Below are 21542 nucleotides of genomic sequence, written 5' to 3'. Positions count from 1 at the left end.
CCAGCATCTTAAGCTAAAGACGGAGCATAAAATGTAGAAAACTTCATTATGGCTTGTGTGGAAGATGTCACATTATAAAACACGCCGCTTACAGAAATAAATGTCTCCCTGGTTTCCCTCCCCTAACCACATTTTAGCCTGGCAAAAAGGCCGTTTTCTATTAGGATGTGAGAAAAGAGTAGTGTTAAGATGCCAGTCAATGAAAGCTGATACACATACTTGACATTGTTGTATATTCTTTAAATGATATGAAAATACAATATACAGAGCAACAATACAATGCCTTGAAGGAGGACTGTTCAATATATACATAGCAAGACGTTGTGTCTTCTCCTGTGTTAAGGAAGATGAGGATGAACTGAAAAATTGTGCCTTTCTGTCCAACCACATGCAGGACTTTCTCTTGGCTCACTTTGGACTCTCCAGAGCTCCTCTTAGGAGTAAGGATCTGGAAATTAATATCCAAAATGTTACAAAAAAAAAAACTTCCAAAACTATTAATTGTGTACATACGACCTTGACATTTATCTAGGCGTGTTAACGTTCTTCAATCTACATCAAATCAGTGTCACATTTCACGGTTAATGCAGATCTTTCCTGTGAATATTGTTTGATTCTATATAAAACCATAACAATGACATCATGACAAAAAGGAAATTATGAATAAACATTAGAAATAAAAAGAACGAACTGACATCCTCATTAAATGACCATTTTCAAGTTTGCGATTTACCATCAGTCCTACGTGGTTTCATGAATCTTTTTGTCATCGTGAGTTTTAACGACCCTTTGGCAGTTTTGGGTGAAAAAAAAGTTCTCATTTTCAACTAATCATGGGTCCAGGTTCTGTCCAGACCCACCTTCCTGTGAAAGGCATAAAGGTGAGTTTGTTACAAGTGCACAAAGTACACTACACCACCTCGTTTGAAGCAACATTGCTCAACCTTTCCATGTAGCTGTGCAGCTCCTTGGAATCTCCCAGCTCCACGTCCTGGCAAACCCACGTAATGTCCTGGCTGTGGCGCACACTGAGCATGTTGACTGCGGGGAAGCTATTGTCCGGTGGGATAGTGGTAAATGTGGTGAACTTGACTCTCTTTCTTTTGGTGGTGGGCGAGTCTCCTTTGCTCTCCTTGGCCGAGCAGCCTGTGTCTGGCGGACAATGTACCTGGCCTTGCACGTTCTTCTGGGCTGAGCCCCCATTGAGCAGGTGGCTGCCTTCCTCTAGCCCACTGCTGGAGTCTATCATGGAGGTTTGTTCCTCCTGCTGGGGTGATAAACTGACTTGGCTCTCCAGTAGCTCTGCCTCATTCCCCAGCCAAACCCAGTCATGGGCGTGGTTCATGTTCTCCTGGCCTTCGATGGATAGCTCCTTGTGGCGGTACTTGAGGGTGTAGGAGATGCAGTTTATGAGAAATACTAGGATGGCCAGGCAGAAGACTCCCAGCAAGGCATACATGCCAATCTCCAGGTCGGTCAGCCCACGCGTCGTCTGGATGAGGTCATCGTTCACATTGCGACCCCTGGGAAGGTCCACTTGGGCTGGGAAGTCGGAGAAGTCTATGGACATGTTTTGGTCGCTCTCATCAGATAGCTTATTACCATTGGGCTTGCGCATAATAGCACTTTTAGTAGTAGTGGCCCTCTTTAATATTCCATCTTCCATGTCAGAGATGGAGCTGCCATAGTAGTGGGTGTCCAGGCTGGTCCTGTCCTGTGAGGGGGAGAGCCTGGCCCTGTTCTCCATGTCTTCTCCATCTGGACCATAGTCACTGGTCCCACCCCTGGAGCTGTCACTCTGGCCAAACTTCACTCGGATGTTACAATTCCCTGCTGCCAGGATGCTGCGACGCTTAAACTTTTGGCAGAGCTCACAGACGGTCATTTCAACCCTGACCAGCAGACCCTGGCCCTCAGCCTCTGTCACCATGATAGGCCACTTCCATGAGGGGTCTTGGTGCACAGTTACAACCTCCTCATCAAGAGAGGTGGCTGTCAGGACAAAAAAGTCAGGGTTGTACAGGTCCAGCGGGGCCATAGAGCCATCACTGAACTGTAACCAGGCACTGATCAGGGCCTCCTGTGGAGAGACAAGCGAGTCCAGATGTTAGATGTCACCAACTTGAAAAGTTAACTTCACTGTAAATCAGTGCTGCTGCATTAACACCAGTATACATGAAAGAGACCAATTATTATGCTAAGTAGTCAGATATTTCACCATCAACCACATTGTCTTATGGTGCTCTGGCCTTAATGTTCCACCGTCTTTACTGAAACCGGCTTCAACGGTTTTTTGATGTGTACTCTGGCAGAGAAGTTGCTTAAAATCATATTAATGGTATTCTAACAAAAGTAACCGAATGGTAATATTAAAGCAGACATATTTAGTGTTTTAACATCCTTTTTGTAGGGAGGTTTTAAAGTGGAGCTTTCCAGTGTTGAAGAATATTGCGAATCGTGGGCTGGCTCATTTAGCCCTGGGGTTTTTCTCGACTCAGAAGCAGTGCTCTTTGAGCGGAGAGGGACACAGATTAGAAGATAGGGGAACGAGATCAGAAAGTAACATTAAAGACTGTTCACACAAATAGGGGCTTGCCATCTACAAGCTTCTTAAGACATTTTTTCCCCCCACTGCAATTTCACAATTTGCCTTTTTTATGCTGCCAGGGGGACAAATCCCCTGGGCACTCAGGATGAGATCCCCGCAGTGGTCCATCGCTGCTCCCTAATTACTGATTCCAAACATTTAAGAGTGCAGGCTGCTTTTCTCTGCAGACATTTTGCATATGGAGATGGGACAGATAAAGTAGTCTATCACTTCTTCCTCATCCCTTGTGATGATGAGGAATGAACAGAGAGAAAAAAGTGTGTGTGTGTGTGTATGGGTGGGTGGGGGGGTAGTGGGTAGATTAAAAGGGTCGTAATGCAAGAGCCGAGGCAAATAAGAAAAGGGAGGAAACAACGACGGGACCGATCGAGTTTTGGCCTAAAAGTCATATTTTGGTCCAGAAGTTGTGGCGTTGCTTTTCTACACTTGGGAGATTAAGCTCCCCGCTTCTACTGGACGCCACAGGAAACGCGTTCTGTCACACTCCGGCTTTTAAGGCGTCGAGTTAAGAGGGTTAGGAGTGTAGCCGAACAAACAAACACACGTGTGTGTATAAGCACGTGCGCAGCGTTCTCTGATAGTAACAAATTTCATTCAAGGACTCCGGTAGTGTGACATGGAACCTGAAAATAACTCTTGTGTTCTGGGAAGTGTTGTAATCAGGGTTCAAAATAAAACCTTTTTTGGCCTCTGCAGATACATAACGCATTCTGCTCGATCACACGGCCATCAAACCAAAGAACAATGGATGAATACTTAACAAAATGTCCACAAGACAGGCGTAATAATTTAAAGCTTAGGGAATTCAGTGATATTCTCCGCGTGAATCAGTATGGGCAGGCTGAGCATCTTTTTTATTTGCTTTTGGCATTTTGCGCCTTTTCTATTAGATAGCGACGGGCGAGAGAGGGGATGACATGAAGCAAAGGGCCCGGATTCAAACCCAGGCCGCTGCGGTAAGGACTCAACCTTATGTGGTACCAAGTGAGACACCAAGGCACTCCAGGCTGAGCATCCCCCCCCCCCCTTTCTCTCCCCAGTTGTACCCGTCCAATTACCCCGCTCTTCCAAGCTGTCCTGATCGCTGCTCCACCCCCTCTGCTGATTGGGGGAGGGCTGCAGACTACCACGTGCCTCCTCTGATACATGTGGAGTCGCCAGCCACTTCTTTTCACCTGACAGTGAGGCGTTTCGCCAGGAGGACATAGCGCATGGGAGGATCACGCTATTCCCCCCAGTTCCCCCTCCTCCCCGAACAGGCGCCCCGACCAACCAGGATACATACCCACATCCGGCTTCCCACCCGCAGACAGGGCCAATTGTGTCACCCAACCAAGCCGGAGGTAACACGGGGTTTCGAACCGGCGAGCCCCGTGTTGGTAGGCAACGGAATAGACCGCTACGCTACCTGGACGATAAAACCAATTCTATAGCCATATTGACACTAACCTCTCCTAGTGCAGCCATTGTCGTTTTCAAAATACAGTGCTGTTTATTGTCATCATCATCTAAACCATTCCTCATAGTTCACTGACTGGTCTGGCTTTCAGCTGCTGGGCTCAGCCTTGCATAGTGAAAACTGAACTCGCAAGATTTAGCCTGGCTTTGTGAGGCTAATGACAGCTTTCTCTTAGCTCTGTTTTATTAAGCGAAAACCCAATCAACATTTGTATTTGGAAAAAAAGAAAGAAGAGAGGGAGCAGCTATAAGTAGTGGGTGACTAGTTGGGCCCTGTCCTGGGAGGGGGTTAGCCTTGCTCTATTCTTCATGTCCTCTTCATCTGGGCCATAGTTGCTGGTCCCTACCCTGGAGCTGTCATTTTGGCCAAACTTGATTCTGATGTTCTGGCTCAATGGTGTCCTGACCTGTTTGGGGCTCCGCAGCACCTCTTGCGTGGTTGTGGTAGCCAGGATGGCCTGATTGCTACCAGGGCTGAGTTGTAGGGACATGGAGAGGCCTGTGACCAACTGGACCCCCAACTCTGTGATGGTCACTTTGTCATCTACCACTGTGATAGTCTTCTCTGCCAAGATGGAGTCTGACAAAGGAGACAACACCTGGAAGATGGAGAGAAATTAAGAGAAAGACCAGAGAGCAAGAAATTCAAAATTAAAGGTAGTTCAAAGGAAACAATTTTGACTCTTGTGCAACTATTCTGAGAAAAAAATGTAAACACAATACTCAATTATTTCAAAGACCTTATGAAACTGAAGTTCAAAAATGAAACACATTGGCTGAAAATGATGAATTGGGCACTTATCTATTGATTTCATATACTTTCGGCTGCAAATATACCTCACAGATACCCCTCAAAACACAAGGTGGGTTCATGGAACGGAATTACAAGTCAGTATTTGGTGTGGCCACAATTTGCCTCATACAGCGCAAAACATTCCTTGTATAATGTTGTCCAGCTCTTCAATGGCTCTGCCAAGTTGTCTGATATTGGTGGTACACACTGTCATATGTGCCAGTCCAGAACACCCATGCTCCGTGGGTGACATGTCTGGTAAGTATACAGGCCATGGAGGAACTGGGACATTTTCTGCTGCCAGTTATTCCATACAGAGCCTTGCAACATGTGGCTGTTCATTATCATGCTGGAAAATGAGTTGGTGATGGCAGATAAATGGCACAACACTGGGCCTCAGGATCTCATCCCGGTATCTGTGTGTATTCAAATTACTACTGACAAATTGCAACAACATTCTTCGTCCCTACGATATGCCTGCCCATATTAGAACTTCACCACCTCCATGGGCCACTCTTGCAACATTGGCATCAGCAAACCGCTCACCCTCATGGCGCCATACAGCCCAGCTGAAACTGGCATTCATCAACGAAGGGGGCCCTTTTCCAGCATGCCAGGGGCCATCACTGGTGAACATTTGCCCACTTGGGGTGGTTAAGGTGCCGGGGTTAAGGGTCTGGGGTAGACCCTGATAAGGACATTGAGCAGACAGAGGAATCTCCCCCAGACAGTTTGACAGTTTGATCAGAAATTCTTCAGTTGTGCAAACCAACTGTTTCATCAGCGGTCTGTGGCTGGTCTCAGACGATCCCGAGGGTGCAGAAGCCAAATGCAGCAGTCCTGGGCTGGTGTGGTCACATGTGGTCCACAGTTGTGAGGCTGGTTGGCTGTGCAGTCAAAACCTTTGAAATTACTCCGGAGGCGGCTTATGGTTGAGAAATGGACATTCGGTATTCTGGCAGCAGCTCCAGTGGACATTGCTGCAATCAGCATGCCCGTTGCATGATCTCTCAACATTTGTGGCATCTCGGCTTGATGTTGTGCAGCAAAAATTGCATATTTTAGTGTCCTTTTATTCTTCCCATTATAACAAACACCTGTGTGGTGATCACGCTGTTTAATCATGCTGATGGCACATCTGTCAGATAGGTGGATTATGTTGGCAACTGATGAAATGAGATGAAATGTATACAAATTTGTGTGCAAAATCTGATCTGAGAATTAAGCTTGTAGAGTGTATAGAAGAAAACCTGGGATCATTTCAACTCATGAAAAATGGGGCAAAAACAAAACACTTGCATTCAGACTTTTGCGCCATCCTTTCAAAGCATTATGTCTGACAAAGCCACACAAATCTGTGCAATATGCAAAGCAGCACGTGAAAATGACTATCTCGGGGTGAGAAAACCAAACAATGTAACGTCCCTACTCCCGGCATGCAAGAAAAGGCACACAAATTATATTTCAACAAATTGGGAATCCATTCTGTTTGACGACTGTGATTAATGATAACTCGGAGTAATGAGAGACGTACATAACCAAAATACAGGTGCAAGTAGTCTCATTTATTTTCAGTCAAATTTCCAGTCGTAATTAATGCAAATGGAGTGAATGCCATGTGTGCATCTCTGAAAAAAGGGTTCTCTGGTTCTTACATGACAGCGTGTGTGTACATGACAGTGTGTGTATGTGCAGTGTGTTTAGCGGTGACACATCTCCGGCTGTCAGAAACTGGACCGATCTCGCACTAAACGAGGGCTGTTTTCTGATCTATGTTTGTTTACTGAAAGTACTCAGCTGTGTCTGTCCAAACCAGGCGGCAAGGGGGCGGGTACGGATGTTTGTCAAGGTGCAGGCATGTCTGCGCACAGACAGATGGATGAGTCCGCCATGTGTGGATCCCTCTCACACAGATGTCGTTAGGAGACTGCTATTCATCCAGTTAGCCCGGAGAGCCTGACAAATGAAAGGGCCTGCTGTGTGTGAGGGGGGGGTCATTCATTGTCACTACAGCCCAGAGCACACACTGAGGGCCTGTAGCTCAGCTAGCTAGCTACCTGACTGCCCAAGGTGAAAGAAAACAGTATTCAAATCACAGTACAGCGATAATAACTCCTGCTTAACCAGGCCGCTAAATGTTCCTCTCCCCGAACTACACAAGGCAGCACATTATGTTCACTTTGTTTTCCGTGCAGTAGATTTAACGTACTAACAGTGTGGTGCTACATTCATTTTAACCAAAATAATCTAGTTGGTAGGGGTGTAAGAAAATATCAATACACTCGAGTATTGCGATATCACATTTTGTGATACTGTATCGATTCTCAAAACCACTATATATCGATTTTTAGTTGTTTAAATGTAAAGGTTCTTGACAAACATTTTGAGTTGTGCATCACCCCACGACCGCTAGATAACAGTGTTGTAATCTATCTTCGGGCATTTGACTCTTCCACTCCAACGCAACAATGTAAACTGAGACAGGAAGTAGCATAAGCACAAAGAACACAGGCCTATGAAATCACAATATATCACCTTTCTTACAGTATCGCAATATATCGCGATATGTATCGCATCGCCAGATTCTCGCCAATACACAGCCCTACTAGTTGGACCAGGACTGGCACAGTTCTGAGTTCCCCAAGTCTGCTTGAAAGGAATGCACAAGAAAGTTAACTCTGTGAACGACCCCTTCACAGCTAATGCACAGTTTACCTGGATAGTGGTCATTCCCATGTCGAGTCCTATGAGTATTCTCCCATCCAGTAGCTGTGCGATCTGTGGATTCTCTACCTTCAGGAAGTCCTGCACCAGCGCTGTGATGTCCACCTGCCAATCAGTGCCCAGCATGAAGCTCATCTGACCCCGAGGATCGGGCGGTTCGGCCACAAAATGAGTCAGCACTCTGACCATTGCGTTTTGGTACTGTAGAGTGCAGCTTCGCCCCCGTCGATCTTCGTCATCTTCATCCTCACTGTCCTGTGTGGACCTACCGTTCGAAAAGTCAAAGTCAAGCCATGGTCAAATAGCATTACCCAAATAGAGATGGTGTCAGTAAAATAATCTGACTGGATTCTGCTTTGGACAGTTCACATAAAGCATGGCAAACCAATATGAGAGCCCTCGGTGCAGGCTAGGCCTAAACCAGTGTTGGTTTTGCTTATTGTTGGACACAGAATAACGAGACCCAAATGGTGTATTTGTCTACCCAGCAACGTTATAACCTAAACTGGTCTTCATCAGGCACATGACACAAGCCATACCATGCCAGAGTGCTCAGCCTGGTAGAGACCAGGTTAGGAAGCAATACATCTGAAGAAGTGACCAACACAGCATCAAACCAGTGGAACATCCATCCATCCATCCATTATCCAAACCGCTTATCCTGCTCTCAGGGTCACGGGAATGCTGGAGCCTATCCCAGCTGTCATTGGGCGGCAGGCGGGGAGACACCCTGGACAGGCTGCCAGTCCATCACAGGACCCATACACACACATTCACACCTAGGGACAATTTAGTGCGGCTGATTCGCCTGACCTACATGTCTTTGGACCGTGGGAAGAAACCGGAGCACCCGGAGAAAACCCACACAGACACGGGGAGAACTTGTAAATTCCACACAGAGGACGACCCCCAAGGTTTGGACTACCCCGGGGCTCGAACCCAGGACCTTCTTGCTGTGAGGCGACTGCGCTAACCACTGTGCCGCACCAGTGTAACAATATCTTTTTATATCCCATTGGCCACACCAAGTACAAAGGCCCAGCTCGGGAATTTGGATGTGTACCTCCCGTTCTAATGCTCCCTACTGTCTGACTTAACAGCGTTCCTGATGGCTCTTTTGACACCAAATCTAATTACTGTGAGCAAGAAATCAACCTCCTACAGCGCTGAGCTACGCCTCAATGGAAACGTAACGCTAAACATGATAAATTAGGCTCAAAAAGGCTCCAGTACTCCTACTGTAGAGTCAGATTTGTTTCTCCCCAACAGCCATAAAAATGTATAGGTTAAGGCCGTCCTGAGCCGGTGAGAAAGCGTTGTCAGTTGATCTGGTAAACAATGTCTCAGCTCCTCGGTCTTACACTGGGACACGGTTGGGATTCTTGCAAACAGCCAAGTGCTTTGTCAACAAAGCTAGCAATCATATAGACCTACACCCGCTTTGCAGTCTCATCACCATCCTTTCACATTCTTTCTGAGGTACACACAGACACACACGTGTTGAGATCTTGATAGAGAGGGGGGGAAAGAAAAGAAATTAATCTATAAACTGTTCTTTCTTCAGATTATCCGCTCAGCTTGTCTCTTCGCTATCCGAGTCCCCGGAGGAATCTAACGCCGGGCCCCGTGGGAATAGGGATGTTTGCCGCACGTTCTGCGGAAAAGCCGATGGCACAATGAGATGTGAAGTTAAGCGCTCATGAGTTCGTCTGACAAGATAAACAGACCCTTTTGACAAGGATGAGTTCATATCCTACCTCATGACAGACATTCACAGAGCACATTCATCTGCCGTGTTTTCTGAGAGAGAGGATGGTGGGGGGGGATGGGGGGGCGCTAACAGAAATGTTGTTCCTTCAGTGTTTCTGATCTCCGCTAAGCGCAGACTAATTCAATTCGGTATCTTGCGCGGAACACGCTCGACATCTGTTAAGCTGCACAAATTCAAAAATAATATCTCACCCGCATGCCGGGAATGTAAAATTACCAACGCGGAGGTTTGGAATTATATTACTAAAACCACTTCAGAAATTATACAGAAGAATATTCCACAGGATCCCGAGGTGTGGATCCTAGGAGACTTGAACCTATTGAAAACAAATAATGCTGTTAAGCACTTCGTTTTACTTGCCAGTTCAGCTGGGGGGGGGGGGCATTTTAATAAACTGGAAATCCGACCTCCCTCCCTCTTGAACACACCGGGTCAGTGAGTCAACGCCATACTGTACTCCAGAGAAGACCCTCTGCAATGGAAGGACAAGACCCGCACTGTTCGGGAAGATCTGGGAGCCTTCATAGAGGACTCAAGATGTGATGGCTGATACGCTATTGCTGCTTTACTTTCATCTGGACCTAATTTGACATCCTGGTATACTTTCAAACTGATTTATCTGAATACTTGATATGATTGTTTTGGTTTCATACTAGGTGCAAAGAACCAAACCAAATGCAGGGGTTTGGTGGGAGGGGGGGTCTTTTTAGGTTGTCATTTTTTTGAGGGGGATTCCCCCCCCCTCACGGGTAGGATGGAGCGGGAGATTGACAGGCGGATTGGTGCAGCCTCAGCAGTAATGCGGACTTTGTACCGGACCGTTGTGGTGAAGAGGGAGCTGAGCCGGAAGGCAAAGCTCTCAATTTACCAGCCAGTCTTCGTTCCAACCCTCACCTATGGTCATGAGCTTTGGGTAGTGACCGAAAGGGTGAGATGGTGGATACAAGCGGCTGAAATGAGTTTCCTCCGTAGGGTGTCTGGGCTCAGCCTTAGAGATAGGGTGAGGAGCTCGGATATCCGGGGGGAGCTTAGAGTAGAGCCGCTGCTCCTTTGCGTTGAAAGGAGCCAGCTGAGGTGGTTAAAGCATCTGATCAGGATGCCTCCTGGGCGCCTTCCTTTGGAGGTTTACCGGGCAAGGCCAACTGGGAGGAGACCCCGGGGTAGACCCCAGAACTCGCTGGAGGGACTACATGTCCAGTCTGGCCTGGGAACGCCTTGGGATCCCCCCGGGAGGAGCTAGAGGGCGTTGCTGGGGAGAGGGACGTCTGGAGTGCCCTACTTAGCTTGCTGCCACCGCGGCCCGACCCCGGAGAAGCAGCTGAAGATGAATGGGGGGGGAAAAAAAAGATTTTTTTTTCTCCCCGCCTGCCGTCCAATGACTGCTGGGATAGGCTCCTGCATCCCCCGCGACCCTGAGAGCAGGATAAGTGGTTCAGCTGACGGATGGACCCCCCCCCTTTTTGCCCCAATTGTACTTGGCCAATTATCCCACTCTTCCGAGCCATCCCGGTCGCTGCTCCACCCACCCCCTCTGCCCATTCGTGGAGGGCTGCAGACTACCACATGCCTCCTCCGATACATGTGGAGTCGCCAGCCGCTTCTTTTCACCTGACAGTGAGGAGTTTCACCAGGGGGCCGTAGCACTTGGGGGGGGGTCACGCTATTCTCCCCAATTCCCCCTCCCCTCCCAGAACAGGAGCCCCGACCGACCAGAGGAGGCGCTAGTGCAGCGACCAGGACACGTATCCACATCCGGCTTCCCACCCGCAGACACGGCCAATTGTGTCTGTAGGGACGCCTGACCAAGCCGGAGGTAACGCGGGGATTTGAACCGGCGATCCCCGTGCTGGGAGGCAACAGAATAGGCTGCTAGGCTACCCGGACGCTCCATTTGTATTTTGTTTTAGTCAGTATGGAGGAATACAGAACAACTGTGCTCTGCCTGTATTTTCACCGATTACAAAAACCAAAATGTTTTGCTCCACCACCCCCTGATATCTAACACCAGTACAGAGTGAGGCCGGACTAATCCAGATAAGTGACTGCTGACAAAATCACCAGCAGGGAAGGTGATTGTTTTGTTGCCCGGTGGCTACCTCGAGTCGGGGTTTTAGAAGAGGGGAGGACAGACTCCCGACACTGTGATCAGCGTGGAGAGAGGGGGGGGGGTGTTCGTGGAGATTACTACAGACGTAGAATGGTCTACGTGGGGGCAGAGAAGCGCTTGCTTACGTTGTTAAATTCATGAATATTTTTAATCCCGTGGTGAGAATCCTTTAGAAAATAACGAGGTCTGTCTTAGACGTTGTGGCCACGCCCCCTCCGAGATGTTTCAGACGGCACCGGCGTTACGCAAACAGCTCATTTACTTCGACACATCGACTGAATCGGCGTTGATAAAAGTGTAAAACAAACGCATACATACGCAATTAGCTCAACGATCTCGTAGCCGTATTACAGCTTCAGCTCTGGCAGACGTCTGACCTGCCGGTGGTCATGCAGCGTACCGAAATCGAACCGGAGGTTAATCCGATAGACAGATCAGCTCAGAACAACCTGCTTCAGAAAGCAGTTTTCCCCCTTCGCTTTATTTGCTCTTACCCCCCCCCCCCAGAGCTGGCTTAAGAGGAGATGATGCATATTAATGTGTGTCACACTGATTTTCGTCCCGCTCCGGGGAGCGCGTGCTGTATTTGGTTTGGCAGATTCGTGCACATTATATTTCACTGCAGACATCACATGTCAACTTCACAGAACCAGACAGGCGCTGCTGATGCTACTACACACAGTACCTCTGTCCTGAAGCCGTGATTCTCACTGCCGGTTGGGAATCAGCTTATTTCATTGTGAATACTGTTAGATTCAGTAAACCTTCCAAACCTGAGGACGAGACGTGCCCTCACGTCATGAAACCGACTGCAAAACGTGTGCGACTACGGCTGCTACGGTTTAGCTGCCGGCGTGTGACTTGTCTTGTCCATTTTTCCACAGGGTTTACGGAGGCAGAAGCCGAGGGATGCAGGGAACGGCAAAAGAAGAGTGGGGGGAAAAAAACACTCTTGAAGCCCTTCTTCAATAAGTTCAAATGTCTCTATCGCTTTGACTCGTCCCTCACACTTGTCCCTCCGTCTGTGTCTCGTACTTAGTGTGGCCAATGCTCGTCAGCCCGGCAGGCAGTGGAAAGTACAAACGCTGGCTGCTGCGGTTGATTGGCTCAGCTCCTTGCGGGCTTATGGATGGTGGACCAGTGCCCGTTCTTGCCATCAAGCCAGCTGCTATTTTGCAAGGTCATGCCTGTTATTCCCAGATAAACAAAGACAGGCGGAAGACGGGGAGAAACAAATCTTGCAGTGACCCAGTGGTGCCAGGCTGTACATGCTAGCTTCTATAATGACAACACAACTCGGTTGTCCCTACTGCTAGAGGCAGACCAGCATGCAGCTAGTAGAACAATGTTCTCGAAAAAGCATGACATTAGCCAAACGGCCCACCTCTCAGTCAAAACAGGAGGGGAAGAGCGGATAATTAGAAGAGCCATGCTGGCCTGAAGGGTGACAAAGCCCACATCTAACCCCACCGTGGTCCGAGGTATAATTACAGCAAGTGAGCCGGTGGCTTGATGGATGGTAACAGCCGCAGAGTGGCAGGTCACAGCAGCATTGGAGGACGGTACAGCAAGTGATGAGGCCCCAGGTGAGAAGTCTGACCTCAAGACAGGTCTAATAATGTTTTATCCTACTGATAACTTGGAGATGCTATGCAGACTACCTTAAGCTATTCCCCGTGACTGGCTGTATTGCATAGGTCAGCCTTTCCGTCAAGTGACAGGAGCTGTCAGTAGACTGAAATAAGCAGGAGACAGGTTCTATCACAGTCGCTCGCAAGTGTCCTCATTACCTTACCTAGGGCCACCACGACGGAAACCCAATACATCAGCTGGGATGAGGACCACGCATAACCACTTTACCTACGCTAGGAAATGAAAACGCGTCTCACGATGATCGTTTATGTGAAACGATTTATGGGAAACCCATCTAATAGCACAGCACTTGTGATGAGGAGCCAAGTTAAACATACAGTACATCCTCTTGTGGATGACTTCAAGTAAGATGCTGTGCCAGGAAAGAAAAAAAAACCTGGAAGTATTTTGTCAGATAATGGCAACTAGTTGAATTATACTTAATTTGCATTTTACATGGAAGATTACACAAAAAAACTAAGAAGTGGGGAAATAAGTAAAATCTGCAAGAATGCGAATATTACTAAATAATTGAATGCATCACTTTTAATCTAACACTGCCAAACAATTACACAATAATACCAAATCTACATCGACAATGTAATGCCACAGGTGCAAATGTCTTAATCTCGGGTTCAGTTCATCTTGAATAATTCTGTTGTAACTCAGGTGCTGTAATTCTCTCTGTTTATTGTCAGAAATATAGATACCATCACTGGGTCATATGGTTGAAGAACAACTACACCCTCAACCATTTTGGTGCGTTACTGACATCTACAGGTAAAAACCATGCAAAGGTTAAAAGCTGGTCTTGGTACTTCTGTGATGTTGGCATAGCAGGATAAGCACAGCTGCCGCTAATAACATTTATAACAGGTCCATTTGACTTGTGTGTGCAAGCACACCTATCAGCATTGTCAGACAGACAGCGCCAGCACCGACAGTTGTCAATAGTACCGTCAACGCCGGTTCTTTTGGCATGCCTACATCTAACAGACCCGTTATTAGCTGCAGCTGTGTTTATCCTGCTATGTTAACATCACAGAGTACCAAAACCAGCCTGGCATGCTTTTAACTGTTGGATGGTTATAACACGTAGAGTTCGGCAAACTCACCGAGGGTTTAGTTTACTCTTTAAAGACAGAGCCCACAGATGACTCATTAAACCATCTGTTCTGCAGGAATTTTTTTCCCCTGTTAACCTCCGGCCTTAGGTGAGAAACGGTCCCATCCAATTTCTTGACAGCCTGTCTCAGTGAGTATGATCATTTGTACAACTTGAAAACACACACACACACACACACACGATCGAACACGCGCACAGCATGATGTACCTCTGGCTGCTTGCCATGATGGGCACCCTCCAACCTTTGATCTGGCTCAGCTCGGTGTCAGATACTTCTATCTGAAGAGGGAGCCGCGGGATCCACACGCTGAGCTCCAACTGAGCGTTCAAGTAGCTGTAAGTGAAGTTCACCAGCATCCTCATCTTACCCTTCATCTCCTTGCCATTCACATAAACATAGTCGCACCTGTCCGACACCTGGATAGGAAGAGGAGAGACAACATTGAACTTAAGCACCCGAGACACTGAACAAGACACATTACTGCCCCCTTTCCACTGCATGGTACCGGCTCGACCCGACTCGCAGAGTGTTCGTTCTCAATTACCGTAACAGCTCCCCCCGCAGTGTAGCTGGTCTTGCATTGGTTTCGGTACCCGCTCCAGTTTCTTGACAAAGGTGGTACCAGAAAAGTGGTAACAGTTAGCAAAATGCCGGCACTTTCCGGTAACGGAAAAACGACAGAGGTCGAGTCGAGCCGGTACCACGTAGCGGGAAAGGGGCATATGATACGTAGCGATATTTGATGCACACACATTAGGTCGGGGCTTTTAATTTGGTCACGAGGCTTTACTTCGCTGGCCTCTTGAGCGGCGTGGCATTTCTGTAACCACTTTGAACAAGATAAGCGGTCCGCAATCTACTCCGCACTAAAACTGAAGGGAGGCCAGCGAATGGATTTTCAACCCTCAGGAATACAAATTGCGGTCATCTCCTCCGTAATACTTCTTGCCCGGGGCTCAAAGCATCAACAAACGAACGGAGAAAAAAAAAAAAGAAGAGAAGCGGACAGTCCTCTTCTGATAACATAATGAAGTCAGAACTGGCCTTTTCATAAATTGCTTCACAAAAGAAATAACCCTGGACGGTTTTCTCCCATTGAAATTCACAGCTTTTGTTCCTTTCATTAAGTGTTTTTACTCCCCCCCCTCCCCCAACACACACACACACACACACACACACACACACACACACACACACACACACACACACACGGGGGCACGTTTCTCTTTTGCTCACACTATTCTTTGATCAAAGTCCAGATTCTCTCTCCCGCCTCCGTCTGAAGGCCTTGTGATATGGCCATGTTAGCACTACAAACACAAGACAACACGACGCGACAACAAACACACACGCGCGCACACTCACGCAAGCGCAGGCGATTAATCTGTATATTTCAAAAGCGGACGCTCTCAAGGGTTTTCCTGAGCATCTTATCAACGCTACTGATCCCATCACAAAGCACGCCACCCCCCCAGCGACCTGGGATTTGATGGTCTGGGGATATATATAAATATATATTTACTCTTTCTAATATATTTCCCCAAAGCCTGATAAAACCATATGCAGCCATTCATCATGGTACTGCTGTGGAGTAGCCGGCGTGGCCAGGAAGAAAGCGTCGTGTGTGACAGATTCCGCGGCTCCGTGTGATCCTCCCTCACTCTCACATCGTTTCTGCAGTGAGGCAGCTGGGCGCCCCGTCGCCGCTCAGCTGCAGCACTATGCAGCAACGTTGCATGGTGCTGCAGCTGGACGCCCCGTCGCCGCTCAGCTGCAGCACTACGCAGCAACGTTGCATGGTGCTGCAGCTGGACGCCCCGTCACCGCTCAGCTGCAGCACTACGCAGCAACGTTGCATGGTGCTGCAGCTGGACGCCCCGTCGCCACTCAGCTGCAGCACTATGCAGCAATGTTGCATGGTGCTGCAGCTGGACGCCCCGTCGCCGCTCAGCTGCAGCACTATGCAGCAACGTTGCATGGTGCTGCAGCTGGACGCCCCGTCACCGCTCAGCTGCAGAACTACGCAGCAACGTTGCATGGTGCTGCAGCTGGACGCCTCGTCACCACTCAGCTGCAGCACTATGCAGCAACGTTGCATGGTGCTGCAGCTGGATGCCCCTGTCGCCGCTCAGCTGTAGCTCCCCTGTTGCCACTCAGCTGCAGCACCAGGCAATGTGGAACACCACGCAGCAATGATGCTGCAGCTGAGTGCCCCTGTCATTGCTCAGCTGCAACATTGCATGGTGCTGCAGCTGAGTGCCCCTGTCGAGCCACTCAGCTGCAGCACTATACAGCAATGTTGCATGGTGCTGCAGCTGAACACCCCTGTTGCCACTCAGCTGCAGCACCGTGCAATGTGGAACACCACGCAGCAATGTTGCTGCAGCTGAACACTCCTGTCGCCGCTCAGCTGCAACATTGCATGGTGCTGCAGCTGACCGCCCCTGTCACTGCTCAGCTGCAACATTGCATGGTGCTGCAGCTGAGCGCCCCTGTCACTGCTCAGCTGCAACATTGCATGGTGCTGCAGCTGAACACCCCTGTCACTGCTCAGCTGCAACATTGCATGGTGCTGCAGCTGAGCTTCCCTGTCGTGCCACTCAGCTGCAGCACCATGCAGCAACGCTGCACCACTTTCGTTTCATTGTGAAAGTGGGACATATCCATTCGAAGAAATCGATGCAGAAAATGACTGCAATTTTATATAAGCACGTTTTTGCTTTTTTCTTGATTCAGTCAGTCCAGGAAAAGTTATCTGCTGTTGTTTTACAAGTGACAAAAAACAAACAAACAAAAAAAACCCCAAAAAAACAACAACAATCATGTACATAAATAATTTGTTCCAGTTTCGCGCTGTGCTCCGTTACATAAGTGTGGGTGACATGCTTTTTCAAAGGGGGAAAATCTCATGGGGGGGGGGGTGACGGGATTCTTCCTGCCTGTGAAGCCAGAATATCACATCCTGTTCACAAGAGCACATGCAAGGACACGGTAGGAACTTTCTAATGTAATGACCACCGACCATCGTCGATCGATCGAGCCCCTTTTTCTCTGTGTGCTCACTCTATTTTACTGAGGTTTCAGTTTTGGTTTTTCATTCACTTATTTATTCCCCTTTGCCTTTGCTATTTTTATTTTCTCTTAATCACGTCCTTATTTTTTTTCGGTGCACCTTGATATGTTAAGCGCATATATAACGTTTTCTCTCTTTGGATTTTTCTCCCCCCAATTGTACCCGGCCAATTACCCCACCCGTCCCGGTCGCTGCTCCACCCCCCTTTGCCAATCCGGGGAGGGCTGCAGACTACCATATGCCTCTTCCGGTACACGTGGAGTCGCCAGCCGCTTCTTTTCACCTGACAGTGAGGAGTTTCGCCAGGGGGGGGGGGCGTAGCGCATGGGAGGATCGCTCTATTCCCCCCCAGTCCCCGCCCCCCCCCCGAACAGGCGCCCAGACTGTCCAGAGGAGGCGCTAGTGCAGCGACCAGGACACACACCCACATCCGGTTTCCCACCCCCAGACACGGCCGGTTGTGTCTGCGGGGAAGCTCGACGGGGATCCCGGTGTTGGTAATAAATGACGTTTTGATTGACTGACAGACCGATCAATGGTCGACTGCCTCACGCGCGAAAAAATCTCGCCAGGAATTCGGAGAGTAACGCACGCGGGGCGAGACCTGACGAGAGTCGCTTCAGCGTGCCGACTCTGTGGCTGCGGCCTCCGGACGGGAGGGCGTGTCTGGACTGATAGAGATGTCGGACCCGTCCCCGCGCCTTATCAGCTCCCATTGTTCGGCTCGTCTCCTCTCACTCAGCTCAGGCTGCCGAGGCCGGACTGCCTTTGACCGACAGCGCGTCTGGGTCGTTTCTCTCGAGTCGGCGCTCCGCCACGTCACGACTCCGACTCGCGGCCGTCACCGGCTGGGTCGGACGGTGACAGCGAACGATCAATAAAATGAAAGCCAATTACGTTTGTTTGCGCGCTGCCAATCTCAGGTTTCTCGCCGGCGGCCGACATGGAGGCGCCCCGTCCCGGCGCAGTTCCCTGACAGGCCTCCAGTGGCACATCGCTGGCCAGCGTAACTCACCGTTAATACGGTAACGCGCACGGATAACAAGACGCGCTGGCCGCTGGCTGGCGGGTCTGACCCTTTAGGCCAGTGTTTCTCAACCGGGGGTCCGCGGACCCCTAGCGGTCCGTGGTGTAATTGCAAGGGGGTCCGCGAAAATAAAATATCTTTAAAAAAAAGATCCTATGACATTTATAGAAATAGGATTATTTTACTCAAATGTGACTGAGACCTTTATCTACCTAAACTATAAAGGGTAACAGGACTTTTTTCTCTAATTACATCTGTTTCACGAGCGTCATTTATTGTATTTTAATTAGAGATCTCGCTCCCGTTTGCATTGTTAAAAGTTACTGCATAAGAATTCTGTTTTGTTACATATATCTGAAAGTTACTGAATACATATTCTGTGTTGTTACATATATCTGAAAGTTACTGAATACATATTCTGTTTTGTTACATATATCTGAAAGTTACTGAATACATATTCTGTTTTGTTACATATATCTGAAAGTTACTGAATACATATTCTGTTTTGTTAACTATATCTGAAAGTTACTGAATACATATTCTGTTTTGTTACAGATATCTGAAAGTTACTGAATACATATTCTGTTTTGTTACATATATCTGAAAGTTACTGAATACATATTCTGTGTTGTTCCATATATCTGAAAGTTACTGAATACATATTCTGTTTTGTTACATATATCTGAAAGTTACTGAATACATATTCTGTTTTGTTACATATATCTGAAAGTTACTGAATACATATTCTGTTTTGTTACACATATCTGAAAGTTACTGAATACATATTCTGTTTTGTTACATATATCTGAAAGTTACTGCATAAGAATTCTGTTGTGTTAGCTATATCTAAGTTACAACTGAAAGCTCTTATTTTTGCCCCAAAGAGTGAATAAATGCTATAATGCAATTTAAAATGCAGTTTCTACTGTTTCTATCAAATTGCAACCCCCCTCCCCCAAGATCAGGTGGAGGGGTCCTCAGGGTAGATCAAAAATACGCAGGGGGTCCAGGACCCCCAAAAAGGTTGAGAGCCACTGCTTTAGTCGAGCGGTTAGCGATGCCCCCTGCGGTGCGGGCGATACGGGTTCGCGTCCCGGCCGCGGCACTTCCTGTGGTTGCGTTGTCCCCCGAATTCGCTACAATATGCTAACATGCAACGATAACCCCAGCGTCCCCCCCCCACACACACACACACGACCACCGTTGTGGTGAACTCCTCTCTGTGTGAGTTATACACTCCTTGTCATACTCACCCCGCAAGGTATCATAAACGTCCAGGAGGATCTACTGGCACATTAATCAGACCCATTAGGCGAGTAACGGGAGAATACTTAGAGAGGACATTAAGGCTGTCTCTGGATTAAGCCCAGGAAATTAACGACTCGCCAGACACACGCAACCCCACGGCAAACGTGAGTGATAGGAGGAGGTGGGCCGGGCCTCCTCTCCGGCTCGCGCACAGACTCGGGGGGGGGGGCCGACAGGAGCAATTAGGTCGCCCGTGCGGCCTCGAATGGGCTCGCCTCGGCGCGAAGGCTGGGTCCCCGCGTCTGTTCTCGTACCCCCTCGACACGCCAGCGGCACGCAGAGGAGCACTGAATAACTACAGGAGATGATCAGAAATACATTCAAATCAGAAGACCCCGGATTATAAAAAACCTAGTGTGACTCCAGCTACAGTGAGTTTGAGTTATAACCCTCCCTTCCTTCTTTACAGTTACCCCCTACCTCCTTTACATTTCACTCCCTACCTCCTTTACAGTTTATCCCTTCCTACTTTACATTTCACTCCCTTCCTCCTTTACATTTCACTCCCTCCCTCCTTTACATTTTACTCCCTTCCTCCTTTACAGTGTCTGTCTGTCTGTCTGTCTCGTCCTCTCGTCCTCCTTTACAGTTTACTCCCTTCCTCCTTTACATTTATTCCCTTCCTCCTTTACAGTTTACTCCCTTCCTCCCTTACATTTTACTCCCTTCCTACTTTACATTTACTCCCTTCCTCCTTTAGTTACCCCCTTCCTCCTTTACAGTTACTCCCTTCCTCCTTTACAGTTACCCCCTTCCTCCTTTACATTTCACTCCCTTCCTCCTTTACATTTCACTCCCTTCCTCCTTTACATTTCACTCCCTTCCTCCTTTACATTTCACTCCCTCCCTCCTTTACATTTTACTCCCTTCCTCCTTTACAGTGTCTGTCTGTCTGTCTGTCTCGTCCTCTCGTCCTCCTTTACAGTTTACTCCCTTCCTCCTTTACATTTATTCCCTTCCTCCTTTACAGTTTACTCCCTTCCTCCCTTACATTTTACTCCCTTCCTACTTTACATTTACTCCCTTCCTCCTTTAGTTACCCCCTTCCTCCTTTACAGTTACTCCCTTCCTCCTTTACAGTTACCCCCTTCCTCCTTTACATTTCACTCCCTTCCTCCTTTACATTTCACTCCCTTCCTCCTTTACATTTCACTCCCTCCCTCCTTTACATTTCACTCCCTCCCTCCTTTACATTTTACTCCCTTCCTCCTTTACAGTGTCTGTCTGTCTGTCTGTCTCGTCCTCTCGTCCTCCTTTACAGTTTACTCCCTTCCTCCTTTACATTTATTCCCTTCCTCCTTTACAGTTTACTCCCTTCCTCCTTTACATTTTACTCCCTTCCTCCTTCACATTTTATCCCCTTCCTCCTTTACATTTTACTCCCTTCCTCCTTTACAGTTTACTCCGTTCCTCCTTTACATTTTACTCCCTTCCTCCTTTACATTTTATCCCCTTCCTCCTTTACATTTTACTCCCTTCCTCCTTTACATTTTATTCCCTTCGTCCTTTACATTTTACTCCCTTCCTCCTTTACATTTTATTCCCTTCCTCCTTTACATTTTATTCCCTTCCACCTTTACATTTTACTCCCTTCCTCCTTTACATTTTATTCCCTTCCTCCTTTACATTTTATTCCCTTCGTCCTTTACATTTTACTCCCTTCCTCCTTTACATTTTATTCCCTTCCTCCTTGACATTTTATTCCCTTCGTCCTTTACATTTTACTCCCTCCCTCCTTTACATTTTATTCCCTTCCTCCTTTACATTTTACTCCGTTCCTCCTTTACATTTTATTCCCTTCCTCCTTTACATTTTACCCCTTCCTCCTTTACATTTTACCCCTTCCTCCTTTACATTTTACTCCGTTCCTCCTTTACATTTTAGTCCCTTCCTCCTTTACAGTTTACTCCCTTC

At 47.9% G+C, this 21542-nt stretch overlaps 1 protein-coding gene across 1 annotated transcript in view; it reads right to left on the bottom strand.

The window, feature by feature from the left end:
* Positions 1 to 290: 290 nt before the first annotated feature.
* The window catches only part of si:dkeyp-14d3.1 (transmembrane protein 132C), a 175064-nt gene continuing 153812 nt past the window's right edge, over positions 291 to 21542 (bottom strand). The window contains exons 5-8 of the mRNA XM_056280137.1: positions 14428 to 14636; positions 7575 to 7848; positions 4474 to 4665; positions 291 to 2080 (exon numbers count right to left, since the gene is read on the bottom strand). Coding sequence (XP_056136112.1) covers positions 911 to 2080; positions 4474 to 4665; positions 7575 to 7848; positions 14428 to 14636 — 1845 coding nt within the window. The 3' untranslated portion in view covers positions 291 to 910. The remainder of the gene's footprint in view (positions 2081 to 4473; positions 4666 to 7574; positions 7849 to 14427; positions 14637 to 21542) is intronic.

The sequence above is a fragment of the Lampris incognitus genome, chromosome 1 (assembly GCF_029633865.1).
Source record: "Lampris incognitus isolate fLamInc1 chromosome 1, fLamInc1.hap2, whole genome shotgun sequence".
Classification (NCBI taxonomy): domain Eukaryota; kingdom Metazoa; phylum Chordata; class Actinopteri; order Lampriformes; family Lampridae; genus Lampris; species Lampris incognitus.
This window is presented reverse-complemented; position numbering and strand designations above follow the sequence as displayed.